Genomic DNA, 23,061 nt, shown 5'->3' with positions numbered 1-23,061 from the left:
GGCCCTGGCCTCTGGGGGGGCTGCCCCAGGCTGTGCCAGGGTCCAGGCGCCCAGGGGCGTAGATGGAGTTTTGAGGGGGCGGTAGATGGGAGCCTCAAGCCACAGCGAGGTGTGGACTAATTTAACACAGGGGAGATTTATTATTATTATTATTATTATTATTATTAATAGTTTGTAACTTGGGTGGGGAGCTGGGAGTGTGTGTGGTTTCTGCCCATCACCCCGTGGGGAGCCAGCAGCCCCACACTGCCTCACCCCCCCTTAATAAACATTTTGCTGCTCCTAGTGGTGCCCACTGCCTTCTTGGGGGGACCCAGGAGAGGTGCAGGGGGTCACCCCAAGTGCTGGGTCGTGTCCTGGGGGCACCCGCTTTTGCCCACCCCCCCATTTGAGGGGGAGCCCTGGGGGAGGCTTTGGGCGTAGGTACTCTCTCTGCCCCCCTGGTGCACCCAGCAGCAGGGGACCCCAGGGGGGTTGCAGGGTGCCCCCCTCCCCCGGCGTGGGCTGCCCTTGGGGGGCCAAAGCGTTCGCTGAATGAGTAACGGAGGCCCCCTCCGGGCTCGGCCTGAGATTTGGGGCAAAAACCCAGCTTAATGGGGCTGGGGTGGGTCCCCAAGTCTGACAGTTGGGGACCGGGTGGGCTGGGGGGGGTCAGGCCACGCTGCTGGTGGAGCAGGGGGTGCTCTGGGTGCTGCCGATGCTGCGGTTGGTGCTGCTGCTCTCCGAGGCCGGCACCGTGCTGGAAACTGGCTGCAGTTTGGAGGTGGGACCTGGCTCGCGTCGCGGCGCCGGAGGGAGAAGCACCGAGGGGACCCGAGCTCGGGGCGGCCGGCGGTGGGCAGGATGCTGCTGCCGTGTCGGAGGACGGGCACGGGCTTGAGCTGCTGCTGCCAGCGCTCCGGCACTGCCGGAGGAGCAGGCTGGTGCTGGTGGCTGGCCTCGCACAGCAGCTGGTTCCCCAGAGCACTGGGGGCTGCAGCCCCGTATTGACACACTGGGGACGTGCCCCAGAGCTGACCCCTTTGCCCAGCACCTCACCCTCTGCATGCGCTACTGCTTCCCTCTGCTCCTCTAGGAGTTGTTGGCAAGGGGAGGTGTAGAGCACCGTGCTGTTCTCCTGCCTTGTACCCACCACTCTTGGGGTGCTCCTGGGACCCCGCAGAGTCCCTCAGCAGGAGCCTGACCCCTAGATTCCCCCCCTTCCCTGGGGGGAGATGCTCCATCCCCCGTGGTGGCTGCATTCAGCAGGCAAAGCAGGCAACGATGCTGTCCTGGGGACCCTGCTGCAGCCTGGGGAGGGGGAAGGAGGCTGCAAAGGGCTGGTGTGAGGGACTGTGCCCTCCAGGGCTTGCCCTCAGCAGCCTGGACCTGCCGCCGTTCCTCCCTTCCCAACTGCTATTGAGTCCAAAGGTTCCACGGATTAGCGGCAGGCGGGGAGCGGGAGCTGGCGCCGGGGGGTTGGGGTCACGCGGGGGTGTCCCGCCGTACCGGGCGTGGGAGGGCAGCGGCGGCCCCTTCCCGAGGCACCGGCCTGCGGGCTCCCGGGTGGGCGGGAGGGGTCCCGGCGCCGCCGCTCGCCGTGCCTTCTGCCGGGGGCGGCCGGTGCCCGAAGGTCGCCCTGCGAAGCGCCGTCCGCCGCGGCAGCCCCGGGAGCGCGGCCAGCAGCCGCGCCGCGTCCCGGGCGGGGCCTCGGGCATCCCGAGCCCGTGCGGCTGCCGGGCGCCGCGGGGGCGCCGGCGGTCCCGGGGCCGGGGGCGGTGCGGAAGCCCCGGAGCTGCCCCACGCTCACCAGGGCAGGATGCGCCACCGGTGCCGCTCTGCTGCCTGCGTGGGGTCCGGCTGCTCGGGGGGTCCCCGCACCGGGGCCACTGGCTTGTCCCACGCCAGGTCCCACTGCGGCAGGGCCAAGCGTGCGGGCCCGGGGGGCTCGGTGGCCCCCGGCAGCGGCCGTGCCGCGCAGCGGCTGTGCCAGATGCACCGTGCAGGTGCAGCTCCGCGGCTGCGGTTGCGGCCCCGGTTCGAGCCGGCGGGCAGGCATGCTGGCACTGGAGCGCCGCCCGCTCGCACCCATGGGTGGCCTTGTCCCGCCGGGCAGGGGTGGGTGCCGGGTGCTGGGCTGCCCTGTGCCCCCCCGCGGGGCCAAGGGGCAGCGGTGGAGGGGTGGCTCCCCTTGCCCAGAAGGAGCCCGTCCGCGCGGCGTCCCCCAAACAGGTGCTGGCACTGCCAGCGTGTCACCGCGGGGCCACGGCGGCAGCCAGCGGGCACGGCTGCAGGAGCCAAACCCGATGGGGTGGATCGGGCTGGGCTGGGCTGGCCCCTGGGGCTGTGGCGGTGGGCCCAGCCCCGAGGCTGTGGTGATGGGCGCCATCCTGACCGCCCCCAGGGATCTTTCCAGGACACCATCCGGACCCTCAACACCCTGCAGACCAATGCCAGCGACCTGGAGCAGGCGAAGCGGGAGCGCAGCGACCCCCAGGCCCAGCTGGAAGCCATGCAGGGCTTTTTGGAGCGGACCGGGATGAAGGTGAGGAGCGGGTCCCCCCATCACCCCCCCCACCCCACCCCATCCCCCCCGTCCCAGCAGCGGTGCCACCATGCTCGGTGCTGGCTGCCTCCTGGGGGTCTTCTCGGGTGGTTGACCTCTGGCAGGTCGAGGACCTGGATCGACTGAACGTCATCCATGTCACGGGGACGAAGGGCAAGGTGAGGCAGATGGGCAGTGCTGGGGGGCAAGGGGGGGCCTCCAGCCTCTCTGGCTCCGTTTGCCCCAGCACGGGGGGGTTAACGCTGCTGTCTCCCCAGGGCTCAGTGTGCGCCTTCGCTGAGTGCATCCTCCGCAACTACGGGCTGAAGACGGGCTTTTACAGGTGAGTGTGGGGGGTCAGGAGGGTTTGGGGGGGCTGGTGGCACTGTGCCCGACTGTGCCCCCCTCTCCTGCTCTGCCCCCCCAGCTCCCCTCACCTGGTGCAGGTGCGTGAGCGGATCCGCATCGATGGGCAGCCCATCAGCAAGGAGCAGTTCAGCAAGTACTTCTGGCTCGTTTACAGGCGCCTGGAGGAGACCAAGGTGGGGCTGGCGGGGGGTGCTCCCTCCCTCGAGGACGCCCCAGTGCTGGTTGGGGATGCCCAGCAGATGTTGACACCCAACCCCCCCTGGGTGCCAGCCCTAGAGGAGGGTGCCAGCCCTGAACGTGGGTGCCAGCCCTGTGGGTGAGGGTGCCATCTCTCGAGCAGGGTGCCAGCCTTAGAGGACGGCGCCAGCCCTGCAGACAAGGGAGCACCAGGCACATCTGGGGCTCAGCCGCTGCCCTCACGGCCCCGTGGGTGGGGTGACAGCCGGACGGCATGACTGGCAGCAGGAGCCCCCTGCCGCTGGCTGTTGCCTCATGCTGGGGGACCTTGGGGTGCCCTGGAGGCAGGAGTGTCTTCACGCAGGCCCAGGTGGCCTGGGCCTGGCAGGCTGCAGTGTCTGTGCTGTCCCCCATTCCCAGGCAGCACCTGGTGGCTGCCGTGGCCGGGATGCCAGCAGCCATCTCCGCTGCTGCTCTGGCCTTGGCCCCCCCGTGCCCCCCGCCTTGGGGACCAGTTTCAGACACCCCCACGCCAAGATGCTCGCGTTGCACCCTGACGCAGGCATCGCCGGGGGGACGGCAGCCCCCACCGGGCACGTCTGTGCCCCCCGGGCCCCGTGTCCTGCCCTGGCTGTGGGGTCCCCTCGCCACAGCCCCTGGGTGCAGGAGCCAGGGAGCAGAAAGGCTGTGGAAACCCTGGCGGGTTTCAGCACGCAGGAGACACGGTGCCACGGTGACGTGCTTTAGGGCCACCAGCACCAGGGGCGGTGGGTGCCCCGGGCGGTGCGGCGGGGGCGGGGCTGGCGGTGGGGCGGAGCTGGCGGGGGCGGGGCTGGCTGCGGGGCGGGGCTGGCGGGGGCGGAGCTGGCTGCGGGGCGGGGCTGGCTGCGGGGCGGGGCTGGCGGGGGCGGAGCTGGCTGCGGGGCGGGGCTGGCGGCGGGGCGGGGCTGGCGGGGGCGGGGCTGGCGGCGGGGCGGGGCTGGCGGGGGCGGGGCTGGCGGCGGCAAGCTCCGCCCGCCCAGGAGCCCCGAGGGAGCCGCGTTGCTGCGGAAGGGGCTGTGACGCGCGCGGGAGGGGCAGAACGCGGTGCTGTAGCGACGGCCGCGGCAGCCATGGCCAAGCGGTACGACATGGCGGAGTGTCCCTTCTGCGATGAGGTCTCTAAGTACGAGAAGCTCGCCAAGATCGGGCAGGGAACCTTCGGGTGAGTGCCCGGCCCGCCCCGCCGTCGGGCCTGCTGCTCGGGGCCGGCCCCCTGGGCCCCGCGGCCCGCCCGCCCCAGGCCCGGGCGCCGCCCGCTTGGGTCTCCCTTCCTCGGCCAGCGCTCCGGCCGCGGGGGCCGGCCTGGCCCCTCAGCCCTCCTTTCCCCGGCCCGGCGCCCCGCTCCGGCAGAGCAGAGTTCCCTCTGGAGACGGGCGGGGCGGGGTCCTGCACCTTTGCCCAAAACGTGCAGTTTCGGCCAAAATCCTTGGGGGGCTCCTGGGCTGGCTCGGCTCGGCCGCTGCTGAGGGCCTTTGGTCCGAACGGGATGTGGCTGGGTCGGATGGCGGCTCAGCACAGAGCGGTTGTCTCGTCTTTGTGTCTTGTTTGCTGGTGTTCCCGGTCAGGAGCACCTGGCTGCGTCCCTTCTGCCTTGCGCTGCTCAGTGGTTTCATTCTGGTTTTACAGGGAAGTTTTCAAAGCCAGACACCGGCAGACAGGCAAGAGAGTAGCACTGAAAAAAGTGTTGATGGAGAATGAGAAGGAGGGGGTAACTGCAGCAGCATGGCAGAGGAAGGGGGTAAGTGCCGGAACGTGGCTGGGCTGTGTTTGGGAAGGCCGGGGTGCGGGGTGCGGGGTGGCCCTTTGTCGTTGAAGGCTAATGTTTGGGACGGCATAGATGTGCTTTCACAGAGTAAATGTGTTTCACAATATTTGCAGCTCTAATACGCTGTATCCTGAACCTGTAAGGGTGTGGACAGGACCCCAGCCCTGTGGCCTTTTTCCTCTCCTGCTGATACTGTGATAACGTTGGGCCTTGTGGCTTTGCCAGGGCCTACGGCTTGTTGTCACCTTTCTGGCTGCAAAGGCAGCAGTGTGGTGCAGTCCCTGTGAGGTCACTGGGCTGCATGGGACAGCTGCTGGGAGGTGGCGCTGCCCACGCGTTCCTCCTCCCGTGCAAAAGCCTGTCATCCCCCGCCAGGCGCAGGGCTCCCCGCTGGCTGTTGTTTGTGGAGGAGCCGGGTAGTGTGTGAGGGGCACGTGCTCAGGGGTGTGCAAGAGATGGGAGAAGCTGGGGAGAGAGGTAACAGCTTAAACAGCGCAGGCAGTAGCTGGGGAGGCTGCTCTGCAGCTTGGGCCAGGCCGTACCGTGTGCCCTTACAAATGTGGAAGATGAGGAGAGGAGGGAGGGGTGCCTGCATGCCTGCCTCAGCACCACACAACCACTCTCCTGTGAAGGAACGTCCCTCCGCAGTGGTGCCCTGATGCTAAATAAATGTGCACAGTACCGGTGTGGGTGTTTTATTTTAAAGCTCTGATCGGCCTTCAGTGACCTGTGACAGTGCTGCTCAAGCAGGTCCCCTGCCGAGCTGCCACGGTCACGTGTCTCCTGTTCTCTAGGCAGGGGTGGCCTGGTCTCACGCACCCCTAATCCCCGTCCTTTCTTTCGCCTTTCCAGTTCCCCATCACAGCCTTGCGAGAGATTAAAATCCTCCAGCTGCTCAGACATGAGAACGTGGTGAACCTCATAGAAATCTGCAGGACCAAAGGTAGCTTGCGGGGCTCTCTCTCGGGCTGGCTGCCAGCTTTTTTTTCAGCCCTCCTTCTCTGCTGAGCGGGCTGGTGTTTTGTGCTGGGCGTGGGGTCCTCTAGCTGGGCATAGGCCTCTGTCCCCGCCTGTGATGCGAGGGGTGATGGTGCACTCCTCTTGGAAAACAGTTTCTTACAGAGTTCGGGGTTTGCTGCACCTTGGCTGGAAAAAGCTGTGGTCAGTGCTGCTGGGATATGGGTGTGCTGTGGCAATGAATGCTGCCCGTATTGGAAAAGTCCTGAGAGGCTTGAGATAAACCCACACTGGAGAGGCTTTGAAGCAGAGGGTTTTGAGCCCGGAGCTGTGCACAGCCAGTTCCCTCCTGTCAGGACCTCTAGCTGTCCCTCTCAGTTGGCTTGCGATGGTTTGTGGCAGCTCTGTGCTGATGATACAGCTCCAGCTGGAGACTTGCTTGGCTTTCTGTGGATGGCAGCGAGTGCTCGTGCTGTGAGAGCTGGGACTCCACTCGGGGTGGCCCTGAGCTGCTCTTCCACCTCCTCGCTTCTACCTCACGTGGTGTGCCCCTGCTGCGTGACTGGCACGCTCAGTGCGCTTGGCCTGGCTCCGTTTCCAGTCAAGTTGCTTTAAAGCACTTGGTAGCTTTTATACGTCATTCTCTTCTGTGGATTTGTATTGTAAAAAATACTTTTGAAAGTGACAGCTGATGTTCAAGCCTGCCATTCTCTATATTCAGTCGCTTCCGTGAAATAAAAATGAAAGTGGCAGGTATCTGGTGCTGGTGTGTTTTTAAAAGTTCACTGAACTGGTAGAAGTGTTTGGCCCGGGACCAGGAGCTTGAAGTTGCTCTAGTCCTCTACAGCACGTAGATTATAGTCCTCCGAACAGGTATGAGTAGAAACACTGACAAGTTAATTTTGAATTCACTGTGCGATTAAACAAGTTGTGATGGTTGCATGGCTGGTGTACCCAAGGTAACTATTTTTGTAGCCGTGTCGGTCGTTTGTGTTTTGTTTGAATTCCAGTTTTCACCCAGATCTACTTTGACCTCAGTTTCCAGTAAAGCAGAAATATTGCATGTGCTGTTCTCAAACTTTTAAGCGCCTCTCTTTTTAGGTGGGAAAGGTGTGGTAGGGGCCATATGTGTGTAAGGAATTGCAAAGCTGGTACAGCAGGCACCCTGCTGGCTGGCAGAGTGGTGCGTTTCTGTGAGGGCTGAGCTTGGCTGTCATTGTCCAGTAGGAGCTGCTGATCGATCGGCAAGTTTTGCCGATTACAGCTGATGAAAATCAGCTTTCTTTTTACAGTTTTGCATGTGTGCTCTAGGAACAAGGTTGAAATAGACTGCTTCATTTGAGGCTTCCTGTTAGTGACTTTAAATTGCAGTTGGAGTTGGAGTTTGAAATCGCTTTGATCCAGAGCAGCCCATTTTCACAGATGATGTTTGAGGCTGCAGAAACCCCCGCTTTCTAATACGATGTTAGACAGATTTTTCTCCGTTTCTGCATTTTTGCTGGGGCTGTCTTAGCGGGCGTCTCCGTTATCACTGACGCGATCGGTGGTAGTGCTTGGCTGGCAGCTAGTGGTATGTGCACCTACCAGCCGTGGCTTGCAGGGAGGAAACCCCACAGCCGTTACGCGCACAGAGCAATACAAAACGAAGCTTTCAAAGATTTTCGTGCCCTTGCCTTGCCTGTCTGATCACGTTCACGACTCTGATCCTCATCCTCTGTTCTTCTGTTGCTAGTTGTGGGTCTTGGGGCCTGCAGGCTGTTTCTGGTTCTGTGTGTGCCTGTGCCCTGAGGTTTTGTCTAGTGAGCGCTGTATGTATGAGCAGCAGGGTGGCCGGAGGCCAGGAGGAGCTGTGCTGGGGTTAAGGGTCCCTCCCTGACGGTCCCTCCTTGCTTCTCCCATAGCCTCTCCATACAACCGCTGCAAGGGCAGCATCTACCTTGTGTTTGACTTCTGCGAGCATGACCTGGCTGGCCTTCTCAGCAATGCCCGTGTCAAGTTCACGCTCTCAGAGATCAAGAAAGTGATGCAGATGCTGTTGAACGGCCTTTACTACATCCACAGGAACAAGGTACCGGCCAGAGCTGTGCTGTGCTCTGAGGTCACCCTGCTTTCTGTGGCTTTCCAAGGAGTGGGTGTCTTAGCACAGGCTGGAGGGAAGTCCTTGCTTGTCCTCCACCTCTGGAGCTGCTGGCACCAAGGAGGTGCTGGCACCAGGCGCCCAGGGAGGGTACCTGAACGGCTGAACCTTTTGGCGTCTGTCCTTGTACAGATCTTGCATCGAGACCTGAAAGCTGCAAATGTCCTGATCACGCGGGACGGAGTGCTGAAGCTTGCAGACTTTGGGCTGGCTCGAGCTTTCAGCCTGGCTAAGAACAGCCAGCCAAACCGCTACACCAACCGGGTGGTGACTCTGTGGTACCGGCCGCCAGAGCTGCTCCTAGGTAGGAGGTGATGGGCTCTGCCGGCTTCTCTGTCCTTCTCATTCCCCTGGGTGACTAACGCGACATCTCTGTTTAGGGGAGCGGGACTATGGTCCCCCCATTGACCTCTGGGGTGCAGGGTGCATCATGGCAGAGATGTGGACCCGCAGCCCCATCATGCAAGGGAACACAGAGCAGCACCAGCTCACCCTCATCAGCCAGCTCTGCGGATCCATCACACCGGAGGTGAGGGCGTGAGCGTGAGCGAGCTGCAGAGAGCGGAGGGAGGCGAGAGGCGGTGGTGTGGGCAGGTTCTGGGATCGGCCGTTCCTGGGCCTCTTCCCATGCCCGCTGCTGGCAGGGAGGCTGGGGAAGCTCTGGCAAACTCTGCTTGCCTCCCGGCAGCCACGTGCACGGTGGGGCACTGCGCTTGCCTTGCTACTCTGTGTAGACTACAGCTGTCCCATCGCTCATGTTAACCTCCTGAGGAGAAAAGGGTGAACCTGCCTCCCAGACCCCCTTCGGCAGGGGTGGCTTGTGTCCTTGTATTTGAGCACAGAGACGATGCTGGCTGCTCCAGCTGTGAAAGAACAGAACATTGCACGTAGGAATCTGTTCTAGCCTGTGTTTGGGGGTTGTCTCACAGAGAAACACCCTTTGGATTTCTGCTTAAAGAAGGGTGGGTTTGGGGTTTTTTTGTTTGTTTTGTGTTGAGAGGTTTGCCTCTGGTGCTTTGAACTGGTCACCTTGAAAAGCCTCTTCAGTTCTGTCTTGTCACTCGTGGCATCGGCTCGGTTCTGGTGGGAGCATTTAGCTCTTTCTCAGCTCCTTATTTAATGGCGGCTTGTCCTGCCCTCTTGTGGGGGATTGAGCTGGGGGATCTCTTGGCCGGGGCTGTGATCTAGGGCTTGTGTTGTGCAGGCAGCTGCAGAGGCCTGATGCCTGTCCTGCATGCGTTATGTACGTACATTGAAGGGGTTTTCTCTTGTATGTAAATACCTGGTGTGGTCTCTCAGATCAGGGTTGAGGTAAGTGCTGGTGACTGCAGCAGGCTTTGCTTCCTAAGGATAAAAGGAGCCACAGACATCCTGGTTGTTACTTAGCAATCGGGTTTGTGGCTTTACCTTTCTGGATGCTGTAGCTGGCATGAGCCTCGCTCTCTTGTAGCTCTTTCGTGGGAGAACCAGAAATCCTGGAGCATCCTGCAAGCTGTTTCCATTGCAGCAGGCCTCCGTCCCGACTTGCCCACGTGTCTCCAGGCTTTAGCGTACCCTTTAGGGCCTCCTTCATGCTGTGGGAACAAGGTCTGCCAGTTTGGAGGTTATAAAATAGTATTGTTCTCCCTGCAGACCTCACCCGACTTTGCCTGAGGGTGTTCGCATCAAAAATGGCTTGTCCTCTCTGTAACTATTTCCTCCCAACCCTGCTTTCCTGCCCCTTCCCAGGCTTGGCCAAATGTGGGTAAATACGAGCTGTACCAGAAGCTGGATCTTCCCAAGGGTCAGAAGCGCAAGGTGAAGGATTGCCTGAAAGCCTACGTCGGAGACCCCTACGCACTCGACCTCATCGACAAGCTGCTGGTGCTGGATCCCGCCCAGCGGATCGACAGCGATGATGCCCTGAACCACGACTTCTTCTGGTCCGACCCCATGCCCTCGGACCTCAAAAACATGCTGTCCACCCTCAACCAGTCCATGTTCGAGTACCTGGCCCCACCGCACAGGAGGGGTGGGCACATGCCCCAGCAGCCGTTCCAGGGCAGGAACCCGGCCGCCACCAACCAGGCTGTATTCGACCGAGTGTTTTGAGTGGGGGCTTCCCCAGCGGGGTCCCAGCTGGGCTACTCCGCAGGCTGCATTCAGCGGGGATGTCCTGGCAAGGTCTTTCTGTCTGGGAAAGGACTTTCTTCAAGGCGAAGCGCCTGCTGGCTTTAACTCGGCTCTGAGATCTCGTGCGGCAGCTCAGCCACCACGGAGCTGCTACAGAAGGTGATACCTGCAAGCCTGCAGCTGTTTCCCTACAGCTTTGTTACAGAGCTCCCGCACCTGCCGGGCGCCGGTTCAGCACGTGGCCTCAACCGTGGCCTGAACCGGCCACGTTCAGTGGCTGCAGGTGAGGGGAGCCGTGAGGAGGAGCTGATGCTGTGCAGCCTGTCCACCCTGCTGTCCCTGGGTGTATCCCACCTCTGTGCCCCCCCCGAGGGTCTTGCAGCGCTGGGTGCAGGGGGGGCCATCAGATGACCCCCTGCCTGGACCAACCCCCCGTGACCCTGCCAGTGTGGGACTGGTCCTGGTGGCGATCCCATGGGTGGGTCCTGAGGGCTCCCCCAGTGCTGACCCCCCCTCCTCTCCCCACAGCCCTGCCACTTTGACTACGCTGTCTTCTGCCCCAACTTCACGGAGGTGCCCGTGGCCAGCAATGCAGGTGAGTGCCGGGGAGCTGGGGTCTTCCCTGGCCCCGCCCCTCATCCCCAACCCCTCCCTGGCTCCCCCTAATCCCTGGCCCCCATCCCCGTCTCTCCCAGACCAGCAAAACTTCAGCGTGACCCTGGAGAGCTCCCTGACCCGCTGCCTGGAGAACCAGCGGAGGTGGACCCGGCTACTGGAGGAAAAGGAGGGGCAGGACCCCTGGCTCCCAGCCCCCCTGCAGCCAGCCCCTGCCCGAGAACCCCTGCTCCTGGTCCCCCCAGCCGCGAGACCCCTCAATTCCCCAGCCCTCGTGTTCCCCTGCCTGGCCCAGGCACTGAGGGGTGGGTGGCACAGGGCCGGGACCCTTGGCTGGCAGCGCCCACCGCCATGGGGGCTCACCCCCACCCCGCCGCCAGCAGAGGGGCTGTGCTGCTGCGGGAGGCGGCCGCCATCCACGTCCTGGTCACCGGCAGCCTGCACTTGGTGGGGGGGGTCCTTCGGCTGCTGGACCCCGCGCTCTCCCAGTAACGGGGGTGCGCAGGGCTTTGCACCTCTTTTTACTTGAAGCGCCGGTTCTGCCCCAGATGGTGCTCGGAGGTGGCTGGGGGGGGCACGTGGGACCCCCAGACCCTTCCCGGCTCATCCCTTTTCACCCCAGTGCCTTTTGGCTGTGCCCCCCGCAGGGGGGACACTGGCCATGGGGGAGCTGCTCCCTGCCCCCAGCCCACGTTGGTGGGACTGGCTGGGGGGGCCCTGGCCTCTGGGGGGGCTGCCCCAGGCTGTGCCAGGGTCCAGGCGCCCAGGGGCGTAGATGGAGTTTTGAGGGGGCGGTAGATGGGAGCCTCAAGCCACAGCGAGGTGTGGACTAATTTAACACGGGGGAGATTTTTTATTATTATTATTATTAATAGTTTGTAACTTGGGTGGGGAGCTGGGAGTGTGTGTGGTTTCTGCCCATCACCCCGTGGGGAGCCAGCAGCCCCACACTGCCTCACCCCCCTTAATAAACATTTTGCTGCTCCTAGTGGTGCCCACTGCCTTCTTGGGGGGACCCAGGAGAGGTGCAGGGGGTCACCCCAAGTGCTGGGTCGTGTCCTGGGGGCACCCGCTTTTGCCCACCCCCCCATTTGAGGGGGAGCCCTGGGGGAGGCTTTGGGCGTAGGTACTCTCTCCGCCCCCCCGGTGCACCCAGCAGCAGGGGACCCCAGGGGGGTTGCAGGGTGCCCCCCTCCCCCGGCGTGGGCTGCCCTTGGGGGGCCAAAGCGTTCGCTGAATGAGTAACGGAGGCCCCCTCCGGGCTCGGCCTGAGATTTGGGGCAAAAACCCAGCTTAATGGGGCTGGGGTGGGTCCCCAAGTCTGACAGTTGGGGACCGGGTGGGCTGGGGGGGGTCAGGCCACGCTGCTGGTGGAGCAGGGGGTGCTCTGGGTGCTGCCGATGCTGCGGTTGGTGCTGCTGCTCTCCGAGGCCGGCACCGTGCTGGAAACTGGCTGCAGTTTGGAGGTGGGACCTGGCTCGCGTCGCGGCGCCGGAGGGAGAAGCACCGAGGGGACCCGAGCTCGGGGCGGCCGGCGGTGGGCAGGATGCTGCTGCCGTGTCGGAGGACGGGCACGGGCTTGAGCTGCTGCTGCCAGCGCTCCGGCACTGCCGGAGGAGCAGGCTGGTGCTGGTGGCTGGCCTCGCACAGCAGCTGGTTCCCCAGAGCACTGGGGGCTGCAGCCCCGTATTGACACACTGGGGACGTGCCCCAGAGCTGACCCCTTTGCCCAGCACCTCACCCTCTGCATGCGCTACTGCTTCCCTCTGCTCCTCTAGGAGTTGTTGGCAAGGGGAGGTGTAGAGCACCGTGCTGTTCTCCTGCCTTGTACCCACCACTCTTGGGGTGCTCCTGGGACCCCGCAGAGTCCCTCAGCAGGAGCCTGACCCCTAGATTCCCCCCCTTCCCTGGGGGGAGATGCTCCATCCCCCGTGGTGGCTGCATTCAGCAGGCAAAGCAGGCAACGATGCTGTCCTGGGGACCCTGCTGCAGCCTGGGGAGGGGGAAGGAGGCTGCAAAGGGCTGGTGTGAGGGACTGTGCCCTCCAGGGCTTGCCCTCAGCAGCCTGGACCTGCCGCCGTTCCTCCCTTCCCAACTGCTATTGAGTCCAAAGGTTCCACGGATTAGCGGCAGGCGGGGAGCGGGAGCTGGCGCCGGGGGGTTGGGGTCACGCGGGGGTGTCCCGCCGTACCGGGCGTGGGAGGGCAGCGGCGGCCCCTTCCCGAGGCACCGGCCTGCGGGCTCCCGGGTGGGCGGGAGGGGTCCCGGCGCCGCCGCTCGCCGTGCCTTCTGCCGGGGGCGGCCGGTGCCCGAAGGTCGCCCTGCGAAGCGCCGTCCGCCGCGGCAGCCCCGGGAGCGCGGCCAGCAGCCGCGCCGCGTCCCGGGCGGGGCCTCGGGCATCCCGAGCCCGTGCGGCTGCCGGGCGCCGCGGGGGCGCCGGCGGTCCCGGGGCCGGGGGCGGTGCGGAAGCCCCGGAGCTGCCCCACGCTCACCAGGGCAGGATGCGCCACCGGTGCCGCTCTGCTGCCTGCGTGGGGTCCGGCTGCTCGGGGGGTCCCCGCACCGGGGCCACTGGCTTGTCCCACGCCAGGTCCCACTGCGGCAGGGCCAAGCGTGCGGGCCCGGGGGGCTCGGTGGCCCCCGGCAGCGGCCGTGCCGCGCAGCGGCTGTGCCAGATGCACCGTGCAGGTGCAGCTCCGCGGCTGCGGTTGCGGCCCCGGTTCGAGCCGGCGGGCAGGCATGCTGGCACTGGAGCGCCGCCCGCTCGCACCCATGGGTGGCCTTGTCCCGCCGGGCAGGGGTGGGTGCCGGGTGCTGGGCTGCCCTGTGCCCCCCCGCGGGGCCAAGGGGCAGCGGTGGAGGGGTGGCTCCCCTTGCCCAGAAGGAGCCCGTCCGCGCGGCGTCCCCCAAACAGGTGCTGGCACTGCCAGCGTGTCACCGCGGGGCCACGGCGGCAGCCAGCGGGCACGGCTGCAGGAGCCAAACCCGATGGGGTGGATCGGGCTGGGCTGGGCTGGCCCCTGGGGCTGTGGCGGTGGGCCCAGCCCCGAGGCTGTGGTGATGGGCGCCATCCTGACCGCCCCCAGGGATCTTTCCAGGACACCATCCGGACCCTCAACACCCTGCAGACCAATGCCAGCGACCTGGAGCAGGCGAAGCGGGAGCGCAGCGACCCCCAGGCCCAGCTGGAAGCCATGCAGGGCTTTTTGGAGCGGACCGGGATGAAGGTGAGGAGCGGGTCCCCCCATCACCCCCCCCACCCCACCCCACCCCCGTCCCAGCAGCGGTGCCGCCATGCTCGGTGCTGGCTGCCTCCTGGGGGTCTTCTCGGGTGGTTGACCTCTGGCAGGTCGAGGACCTGGATCGACTGAACGTCATCCATGTCACGGGGACGAAGGGCAAGGTGAGGCAGATGGGCAGTGCTGGGGGGCAAGGGGGGGCCTCCAGCCTCTCTGGCTCCGTTTGCCCCAGCACGGGGGGGTTAACGCTGCTGTCTCCCCAGGGCTCAGTGTGCGCCTTCGCTGAGTGCATCCTCCGCAACTACGGGCTGAAGACGGGCTTTTACAGGTGAGTGTGGGGGGTCAGGAGGGTTTGGGGGGGCTGGTGGCACTGTGCCCGACTGTGCCCCCCTCTCCTGCTCTGCCCCCCCAGCTCCCCTCACCTGGTGCAGGTGCGTGAGCGGATCCGCATCGATGGGCAGCCCATCAGCAAGGAGCAGTTCAGCAAGTACTTCTGGCTCGTTTACAGGCGCCTGGAGGAGACCAAGGTGGGGCTGGCGGGGGGTGCTCCCTCCCTCGAGGACCCCCCCTGGGCCATGTGCCCCAGTGCTGGTTGGGGATGCCCAGCAGATGTTGACACCCAACCCCCCCTGGGTGCCAGCCCTAGAGGAGGGTGCCAGCCCTGAACGTGGGTGCCAGCCCTGTGGGTGAGGGTGCCATCTCTCGAGCAGGGTGCCAGCCTTAGAGGACGGCGCCAGCCCTGCAGACAAGGGAGCACCAGGCACATCTGGGGCTCAGCCGCTGCCCTCACGGCCCCGTGGGTGGGGTGACAGCCGGACGGCATGACTGGCAGCAGGAGCCCCCTGCCGCTGGCTGTTGCCTCATGCTGGGGGACCTTGGGGTGCCCTGGAGGCAGGAGTGTCTTCACGCAGGCCCAGGTGGCCTGGGCCTGGCAGGCTGCAGTGTCTGTGCTGTCCCCCATTCCCAGGCAGCACCTGGTGGCTGCCGTGGCCGGGATGCCAGCAGCCATCTCCGCTGCTGCTCTGGCCTTGGCCCCCCCGTGCCCCCCGCCTTGGGGACCAGTTTCAGACACCCCCACGCCAAGATGCTCGCGTTGCACCCTGACGCAGGCATCGCCGGGGGGACGGCAGCCCCCACCGGGCACGTCTGTGCCCCCCGGGCCCCGTGTCCTGCCCTGGCTGTGGGGTCCCCTCGCCACAGCCCCTGGGTGCAGGAGCCAGGGAGCAGAAAGGCTGTGGAAACCCTGGCGGGTTTCAGCACGCAGGAGACACGGTGCCACGGTGACGTGCTTTAGGGCCACCAGCACCAGGGGCGGTGGGTGCCCCGGGCGGTGCGGCGGGGGCGGGGCTGGCGGTGGGGCGGAGCTGGCGGGGGCGGGGCTGGCTGCGGGGCGGGGCTGGTGGGGGCGGAGCTGGCTGCGGGGCGGGGCTGACTGCGGGGCGGGGCTGGCGGGGGCGGGGCTGGCGGCGGGGCGGGGCTGGCGGGGGCGGGGCTGGCGGCGGCAAGCTCCGCCCGCCCAGGAGCCCCGAGGGAGCCGCGTTGCTGCGGAAGGGGCTGTGACGCGCGCGGGAGGGGCAGAACGCGGTGCTGTAGCGACGGCCGCGGCAGCCATGGCCAAGCGGTACGACATGGCGGAGTGTCCCTTCTGCGATGAGGTCTCTAAGTACGAGAAGCTCGCCAAGATCGGGCAGGGAACCTTCGGGTGAGTGCCCGGCCCGCCCCGCCGTCGGGCCTGCTGCTCGGGGCCGGCCCCCTGGGCCCCGCGGCCCGCCCGCCCCAGGCCCGGGCGCCGCCCGCTTGGGTCTCCCTTCCTCGGCCAGCGCTCCGGCCGCGGGGGCCGGCCTGGCCCCTCAGCCCTCCTTTCCCCGGCCCGGCGCCCCGCTCCGGCAGAGCAGAGTTCCCTCTGGAGACGGGCGGGGCGGGGTCCTGCACCTTTGCCCAAAACGTGCAGTTTCGGCCAAAATCCTTGGGGGGCTCCTGGGCTGGCTCGGCTCGGCCGCTGCTGAGGGCCTTTGGTCCGAACGGGATGTGGCTGGGTCGGATGGCGGCTCAGCACAGAGCGGTTGTCTCGTCTTTGTGTCTTGTTTGCTGGTGTTCCCGGTCAGGAGCACCTGGCTGCGTCCCTTCTGCCTTGCGCTGCTCAGTGGTTTCATTCTGGTTTTACAGGGAAGTTTTCAAAGCCAGACACCGGCAGACAGGCAAGAGAGTAGCACTGAAAAAAGTGTTGATGGAGAATGAGAAGGAGGGGGTAACTGCAGCAGCATGGCAGAGGAAGGGGGTAAGTGCCGGAACGTGGCTGGGCTGTGTTTGGGAAGGCCGGGGTGCGGGGTGCGGGGTGGCCCTTTGTCGTTGAAGGCTAATGTTTGGGACGGCATAGATGTGCTTTCACAGAGTAAATGTGTTTCACAATATTTGCAGCTCTAATACGCTGTATCCTGAACCTGTAAGGGTGTGGACAGGACCCCAGCCCTGTGGCCTTTTTCCTCTCCTGCTGATACTGTGATAACGTTGGGCCTTGTGGCTTTGCCAGGGCCTACGGCTTGTTGTCACCTTTCTGGCTGCAAAGGCAGCAGTGTGGTGCAGTCCCTGTGAGGTCACTGGGCTGCATGGGACAGCTGCTGGGAGGTGGCGCTGCCCACGCGTTCCTCCTCCCGTGCAAAAGCCTGTCATCCCCCGCCAGGCGCAGGGCTCCCCGCTGGCTGTTGTTTGTGGAGGAGCCGGGTAGTGTGTGAGGGGCACGTGCTCAGGGGTGTGCAAGAGATGGGAGAAGCTGGGGAGAGAGGTAACAGCTTAAACAGCGCAGGCAGTAGCTGGGGAGGCTGCTCTGCAGCTTGGGCCAGGCCGTACCGTGTGCCCTTACAAATGTGGAAGATGAGGAGAGGAGGGAGGGGTGCCTGCATGCCTGCCTCAGCACCACACAACCACTCTCCTGTGAAGGAACGTCCCTCCGCAGTGGTGCCCTGATGCTAAATAAATGTGCACAGTACCGGTGTGGGTGTTTTATTTTAAAGCTCTGATCGGCCTTCAGTGACCTGTGACAGTGCTGCTCAAGCAGGTCCCCTGCCGAGCTGCCACGGTCACGTGTCTCCTGTTCTCTAGGCAGGGGTGGCCTGGTCTCACGCACCCCTAATCCCCGTCCTTTCTTTCGCCTTTCCAGTTCCCCATCACAGCCTTGCGAGAGATTAAAATCCTCCAGCTGCTCAGACATGAGAACGTGGTGAACCTCATAGAAATCTGCAGGACCAAAGGTAGCTTGCGGGGCTCTCTCTCGGGCTGGCTGCCAGCTTTTTTTTCAGCCCTCCTTCTCTGCTGAGCGGGCTGGTGTTTTGTGCTGGGCGTGGGGTCCTCTAGCTGGGCATAGGCCTCTGTCCCCGCCTGTGATGCGAGGGGTGATGGTGCACTCCTCTTGGAAAACAGTTTCTTACAGAGTTCGGGGTTTGCTGCACCTTGGCTGGAAAAAGCTGTGGTCAGTGCTGCTGGGATATGGGTGTGCTGTGGCAATGAATGCTGCCCGTATTGGAAAAGTCCTGAGAGGCTTGAGATAAACCCACACTGGAGAGGCTTTGAAGCAGAGGGTTTTGAGCCCGGAGCTGTGCACAGCCAGTTCCCTCCTGTCAGGACCTCTAGCTGTCCCTCTCAGTTGGCTTGCGATGGTTTGTGGCAGCTCTGTGCTGATGATACAGCTCCAGCTGGAGACTTGCTTGGCTTTCTGTGGATGGCAGCGAGTGCTCGTGCTGTGAGAGCTGGGACTCCACTCGGGGTGGCCCTGAGCTGCTCTTCCACCTCCTCGCTTCTACCTCACGTGGTGTGCCCCTGCTGCGTGACTGGCACGCTCAGTGCGCTTGGCCTGGCTCCGTTTCCAGTCAAGTTGCTTTAAAGCACTTGGTAGCTTTTATACGTCATTCTCTTCTGTGGATTTGTATTGTAAAAAATACTTTTGAAAGTGACAGCTGATGTTCAAGCCTGCCATTCTCTATATTCAGTCGCTTCCGTGAAATAAAAATGAAAGTGGCAGGTATCTGGTGCTGGTGTGTTTTTAAAAGTTCACTGAACTGGTAGAAGTGTTTGGCCCGGGACCAGGAGCTTGAAGTTGCTCTAGTCCTCTACAGCACGTAGATTATAGTCCTCCGAACAGGTATGAGTAGAAACACTGACAAGTTAATTTTGAATTCACTGTGCGATTAAACAAGTTGTGATGGTTGCATGGCTGGTGTACCCAAGGTAACTATTTTTGTAGCCGTGTCGGTCGTTTGTGTTTTGTTTGAATTCCAGTTTTCACCCAGATCTACTTTGACCTCAGTTTCCAGTAAAGCAGAAATATTGCATGTGCTGTTCTCAAACTTTTAAGCGCCTCTCTTTTTAGGTGGGAAAGGTGTGGTAGGGGCCATATGTGTGTAAGGAATTGCAAAGCTGGTACAGCAGGCACCCTGCTGGCTGGCAGAGTGGTGCGTTTCTGTGAGGGCTGAGCTTGGCTGTCATTGTCCAGTAGGAGCTGCTGATCGATCGGCAAGTTTTGCCGATTACAGCTGATGAAAATCAGCTTTCTTTTTACAGTTTTGCATGTGTGCTCTAGGAACAAGGTTGAAATAGACTGCTTCATTTGAGGCTTCCTGTTAGTGACTTTAAATTGCAGTTGGAGTTGGAGTTTGAAATCGCTTTGATCCAGAGCAGCCCATTTTCACAGATGATGTTTGAGGCTGCAGAAACCCCCGCTTTCTAATACGATGTTAGACAGATTTTTCTCCGTTTCTGCATTTTTGCTGGGGCTGTCTTAGCGGGCGTCTCCGTTATCACTGACGCGATCGGTGGTAGTGCTTGGCTGGCAGCTAGTGGTATGTGCACCTACCAGCCGTGGCTTGCAGGGAGGAAACCCCACAGCCGTTACGCGCACAGAGCAATACAAAACGAAGCTTTCAAAGATTTTCGTGCCCTTGCCTTGCCTGTCTGATCACGTTCACGACTCTGATCCTCATCCTCTGTTCTTCTGTTGCTAGTTGTGGGTCTTGGGGCCTGCAGGCTGTTTCTGGTTCTGTGTGTGCCTGTGCCCTGAGGTTTTGTCTAGTGAGCGCTGTATGTATGAGCAGCAGGGTGGCCGGAGGCCAGGAGGAGCTGTGCTGGGGTTAAGGGTCCCTCCCTGACGGTCCCTCCTTGCTTCTCCCATAGCCTCTCCATACAACCGCTGCAAGGGCAGCATCTACCTTGTGTTTGACTTCTGCGAGCATGACCTGGCTGGCCTTCTCAGCAATGCCCGTGTCAAGTTCACGCTCTCAGAGATCAAGAAAGTGATGCAGATGCTGTTGAACGGCCTTTACTACATCCACAGGAACAAGGTACCGGCCAGAGCTGTGCTGTGCTCTGAGGTCACCCTGCTTTCTGTGGCTTTCCAAGGAGTGGGTGTCTTAGCACAGGCTGGAGGGAAGTCCTTGCTTGTCCTCCACCTCTGGAGCTGCTGGCACCAAGGAGGTGCTGGCACCAGGCGCCCAGGGAGGGTACCTGAACGGCTGAACCTTTTGGCGTCTGTCCTTGTACAGATCTTGCATCGAGACCTGAAAGCTGCAAATGTCCTGATCACGCGGGACGGAGTGCTGAAGCTTGCAGACTTTGGGCTGGCTCGAGCTTTCAGCCTGGCTAAGAACAGCCAGCCAAACCGCTACACCAACCGGGTGGTGACTCTGTGGTACCGGCCGCCAGAGCTGCTCCTAGGTAGGAGGTGATGGGCTCTGCCGGCTTCTCTGTCCTTCTCATTCCCCTGGGTGACTAACGCGACATCTCTGTTTAGGGGAGCGGGACTATGGTCCCCCCATTGACCTCTGGGGTGCAGGGTGCATCATGGCAGAGATGTGGACCCGCAGCCCCATCATGCAAGGGAACACAGAGCAGCACCAGCTCACCCTCATCAGCCAGCTCTGCGGATCCATCACACCGGAGGTGAGGGCGTGAGCGTGAGCGAGCTGCAGAGAGCGGAGAGAGGAGAGAGGCGGTGGTGTGGGCAGGTTCTGGGATCGGCCGTTCCTGGGCCTCTTCCCATGCCCGCTGCTGGCAGGGAGGCTGGGGAAGCTCTGGCAAACTCTGCTTGCCTCCCGGCAGCCACGTGCACGGTGGGGCACTGCGCTTGCCTTGCTACTCTGTGTAGACTACAGCTGTCCCATCGCTCATGTTAACCTCCTGAGGAGAAAAGGGTGAACCTGCCTCCCAGACCCCCTTCGGCAGGGGTGGCTTGTGTCCTTGTATTTGAGCACAGAGACGATGCTGGCTGCTCCAGCTGTGAAAGAACAGAACATTGCACGTAGGAATCTGTTCTAGCCTGTGTTTGGGGGTTGTCTCACAGAGAAACACCCTTTGGATTTCTGCTTAAAGAAGGGTGGGTTTGGGGTTTTTTTGTTTGTTTTGTGTTGAGAGGTTTGCCTCTGGTGCTTTGAACTGGTCACCTTGAAAAGCCTCTTCAGTTCTGTCTTGTCACTCGTGGCATCGGCTCGGTTCTGGTGGGAGCATTTAGCTCTTTCTCAGCTCCTTATTTAATGGCGGCTTGTCCTGCCCTCTTGTGGGGGATTGAGCTGGGGGATCTCTTGGCCGGGGCTGTGATCTAGGGCTTGTGTTGTGCAGGCAGCTGCAGAGGCCTGATGCCTGTCCTGCATGCGTTATGTACGTACATTGAAGGGGTTTTCTCTTGTATGTAAATACCTGGTGTGGTCTCTCAGATCAGGGTTGAGGTAAGTGCTGGTGACTGCAGCAGGCTTTGCTTCCTAAGGATAAAAGGAGCCACAGACATCCTGGTTGTTACTTAGCAATCGGGTTTGTGGCTTTACCTTTCTGGATGCTGTAGCTGGCATGAGCCTCGCTCTCTTGTAGCTCTTTCGTGGGAGAACCAGAAATCCTGGAGCATCCTGCAAGCTGTTTCCATTGCAGCAGGCCTCCGTCCCGACTTGCCCACGTGTCTCCAGGCTTTAGCGTACCCTTTAGGGCCTCCTTCATGCTGTGGGAACAAGGTCTGCCAGTTTGGAGGTTATAAAATAGTATTGTTCTCCCTGCAGACCTCACCCGACTTTGCCTGAGGGTGTTCGCATCAAAAATGGCTTGTCCTCTCTGTAACTATTTCCTCCCAACCCTGCTTTCCTGCCCCTTCCCAGGCTTGGCCAAATGTGGGTAAATACGAGCTGTACCAGAAGCTGGATCTTCCCAAGGGTCAGAAGCGCAAGGTGAAGGATTGCCTGAAAGCCTACGTCGGAGACCCCTACGCACTCGACCTCATCGACAAGCTGCTGGTGCTGGATCCCGCCCAGCGGATCGACAGCGATGATGCCCTGAACCACGACTTCTTCTGGTCCGACCCCATGCCCTCGGACCTCAAAAACATGCTGTCCACCCTCAACCAGTCCATGTTCGAGTACCTGGCCCCACCGCACAGGAGGGGTGGGCACATGCCCCAGCAGCCGTTCCAGGGCAGGAACCCGGCCGCCACCAACCAGGCTGGATTCGACCGAGTGTTTTGAGTGGGGGCTTCCCCAGCGGGGTCCCAGCTGGGCTACTCCGCAGGCTGCATTCAGCGGGGATGTCCTGGCAAGGTCTTTCTGTCTGGGAAAGGACTTTCTTCAAGGCGAAGCGCCTGCTGGCTTTAACTCGGCTCTGAGATCTCGTGCGGCAGCTCAGCCACCACGGAGCTGCTACAGAAGGTGATACCTGCAAGCCTGCAGCTGTTTCCCTACAGCTTTGTTACAGAGCTCCCGCACCTGCCGGGCGCCGGTTCAGCACGTGGCCTCAACCGTGGCCTGAACCGGCCACGTTCAGTGGCTGCAGGTGAGGGGAGCCGTGAGGAGGAGCTGATGCTGTGCAGCCTGTCCACCCTGCTGTCCCTGGGTGTATCCCACCTCTGTGCCCCCCCCGAGGGTCTTGCAGCGCTGGGTGCAGGGGGGGCCATCAGATGACCCCCTGCCTGGACCAACCCCCCGTGACCCTGCCAGTGTGGGACTGGTCCTGGTGGCGATCCCATGGGTGGGTCCTGAGGGCTCCCCCAGTGCTGACCCCCCCTCCTCTCCCCACAGCCCTGCCACTTTGACTACGCTGTCTTCTGCCCCAACTTCACGGAGGTGCCCGTGGCCAGCAATGCAGGTGAGTGCCGGGGAGCTGGGGTCTTCCCTGGCCCCGCCCCTCATCCCCAACCCCTCCCTGGCTCCCCCTAATCCCTGGCCCCCATCCCCGTCTCTCCCAGACCAGCAAAACTTCAGCGTGACCCTGGAGAGCTCCCTGACCCGCTGCCTGGAGAACCAGCGGAGGTGGACCCGGCTACTGGAGGAAAAGGAGGGGCAGGACCCCTGGCTCCCAGCCCCCCTGCAGCCAGCCCCTGCCCGAGAACCCCTGCTCCTGGTCCCCCCAGCCGCGAGACCCCTCAATTCCCCAGCCCTCGTGTTCCCCTGCCTGGCCCAGGCACTGAGGGGTGGGTGGCACAGGGCCGGGACCCTTGGCTGGCAGCGCCCACCGCCATGGGGGCTCACCCCCACCCCGCCGCCAGCAGAGGGGCTGTGCTGCTGCGGGAGGCGGCCGCCATCCACGTCCTGGTCACCGGCAGCCTGCACTTGGTGGGGGGGGTCCTTCGGCTGCTGGACCCCGCGCTCTCCCAGTAACGGGGGTGCGCAGGGCTTTGCACCTCTTTTTACTTGAAGCGCCGGTTCTGCCCCAGATGGTGCTCGGAGGTGGCTGGGGGGGGCACGTGGGACCCCCAGACCCTTCCCGGCTCATCCCTTTTCACCCCAGTGCCTTTTGGCTGTGCCCCCCGCAGGGGGGACACTGGCCATGGGGGAGCTGCTCCCTGCCCCCAGCCCACGTTGGTGGGACTGGCTGGGGGGGCCCTGGCCTCTGGGGGGGCTGCCCCAGGCTGTGCCAGGGTCCAGGCGCCCAGGGGCGTAGATGGAGTTTTGAGGGGGCGGTAGATGGGAGCCTCAAGCCACAGCGAGGTGTGGACTAATTTAACACGGGGGAGATTTTTTATTATTATTATTATTAATAGTTTGTAACTTGGGTGGGGAGCTGGGAGTGTGTGTGGTTTCTGCCCATCACCCCGTGGGGAGCCAGCAGCCCCACACTGCCTCACCCCCCTTAATAAACATTTTGCTGCTCCTAGTGGTGCCCA

At 62.8% G+C, this 23,061-nt stretch overlaps 5 protein-coding genes across 8 annotated transcripts; all 5 read left to right on the top strand.

Moving 5' to 3' along the window:
• Positions 1-421: 421 nt before the first annotated feature.
• LOC308069516 (folylpolyglutamate synthase, mitochondrial-like) lies at positions 422-3,859 on the top strand (the record flags this gene model as incomplete). Of its 2 annotated transcripts, none has more annotated exons than XR_013930429.1 (2): positions 422-2,867; positions 2,952-3,859. XR_013930429.1 is itself a non-coding variant. In XM_080401897.1 (2 exons), 2 exons carry the CDS (start codon positions 2,713-2,715, stop codon positions 3,211-3,213), a joined length of 417 nt encoding a protein of 138 aa, XP_080258023.1. The 2 variants fall into 2 exon arrangements, 1 of the variants encoding a protein (XP_080258023.1); XM_080401897.1 differs by having other exon boundaries at positions 2,713-2,867; positions 2,952-3,213.
• A 149-nt stretch (positions 3,860-4,008) lies between these two features.
• On the top strand, positions 4,009-10,678 carry LOC308069504 (cyclin-dependent kinase 9-like). Of its 3 annotated transcripts, none has more exons than XR_013930414.1 (8): positions 4,009-4,274; positions 4,739-4,850; positions 5,730-5,820; positions 7,736-7,902; positions 8,104-8,275; positions 8,352-8,500; positions 9,700-10,242; positions 10,612-10,678. XR_013930414.1 is itself a non-coding variant. In XM_080401878.1 (7 exons), exons 1-7 carry the CDS (start codon positions 4,183-4,185, stop codon positions 10,060-10,062), a joined length of 1,146 nt encoding a protein of 381 aa, XP_080258004.1. In that variant the 5' UTR covers positions 4,009-4,182; the 3' UTR covers positions 10,063-10,610. The 3 variants fall into 3 exon arrangements, 1 of the variants encoding a protein (XP_080258004.1); XR_013930415.1 differs by having other exon boundaries at positions 9,700-10,366; XM_080401878.1 differs by lacking the exon at positions 10,612-10,678 and having other exon boundaries at positions 9,700-10,610.
• Positions 10,606-11,190, top strand: LOC308069945 (folylpolyglutamate synthase, mitochondrial-like; the record flags this gene model as incomplete). The annotated part of the gene is given in 3 exon segments (XM_080403098.1): positions 10,606-10,678; positions 10,779-11,002; positions 11,005-11,190. Coding segments are annotated over 3 exon segments (483 nt in total), but the record flags the coding sequence as incomplete, so codon positions are not given.
• Positions 11,191-13,189: 1,999 nt separating this feature from the next.
• Positions 13,190-23,051, top strand: LOC308069944 (folylpolyglutamate synthase, mitochondrial-like). Its single transcript, XM_080403097.1, is given in 7 exon segments — positions 13,190-13,925; positions 14,048-14,101; positions 14,201-14,265; positions 14,350-14,599; positions 21,977-22,043; positions 22,144-22,370; positions 22,373-23,051. Coding segments are annotated over 7 exon segments (1,572 nt in total). The 5' UTR covers positions 13,190-13,199; the 3' UTR covers positions 22,556-23,051.
• Positions 15,477-21,659, top strand: LOC308069505 (cyclin-dependent kinase 9-like). Its single transcript, XM_080401879.1, has 7 exons — positions 15,477-15,639; positions 16,104-16,215; positions 17,095-17,185; positions 19,101-19,267; positions 19,469-19,640; positions 19,717-19,865; positions 21,065-21,659. The coding sequence occupies exons 1-7, from the start codon at positions 15,548-15,550 to the stop codon at positions 21,425-21,427; spliced, it is 1,146 nt and encodes a 381-aa protein (XP_080258005.1). The 5' UTR covers positions 15,477-15,547; the 3' UTR covers positions 21,428-21,659.
• Positions 23,052-23,061: the final 10 nt, after the last annotated feature.

Source organism: Falco punctatus, assembly GCF_963210335.1.
Source record: "Falco punctatus genome assembly, chromosome: 9".
Taxonomy (NCBI): domain Eukaryota; kingdom Metazoa; phylum Chordata; class Aves; order Falconiformes; family Falconidae; genus Falco; species Falco punctatus.
The sequence above is the reverse complement of the archived record's forward strand: the minus strand, read 5'-3'. Positions and strand labels throughout refer to the sequence as shown.

Coding starts and splice junctions, on each gene's coding strand:
- LOC308069504 (XM_080401878.1), top strand. CDS start 4,183: ATGGCCAAGCGGTACGACATGGCGGAGTGTCCCTTCTGCGATGAGGTC. Junction 4,851..5,729: donor CAGCATGGCAGAGGAAGGGG/GTAAGTGCCGGA, acceptor TCGCCTTTCCAG/TTCCCCATCACAGCCTTGCG. Junction 8,501..9,699: donor GCGGATCCATCACACCGGAG/GTGAGGGCGTGA, acceptor GCCCCTTCCCAG/GCTTGGCCAAATGTGGGTAA.
- LOC308069505 (XM_080401879.1), top strand. CDS start 15,548: ATGGCCAAGCGGTACGACATGGCGGAGTGTCCCTTCTGCGATGAGGTC. Junction 17,186..19,100: donor AGAAATCTGCAGGACCAAAG/GTAGCTTGCGGG, acceptor CTTCTCCCATAG/CCTCTCCATACAACCGCTGC. Junction 19,268..19,468: donor ACTACATCCACAGGAACAAG/GTACCGGCCAGA, acceptor GTCCTTGTACAG/ATCTTGCATCGAGACCTGAA.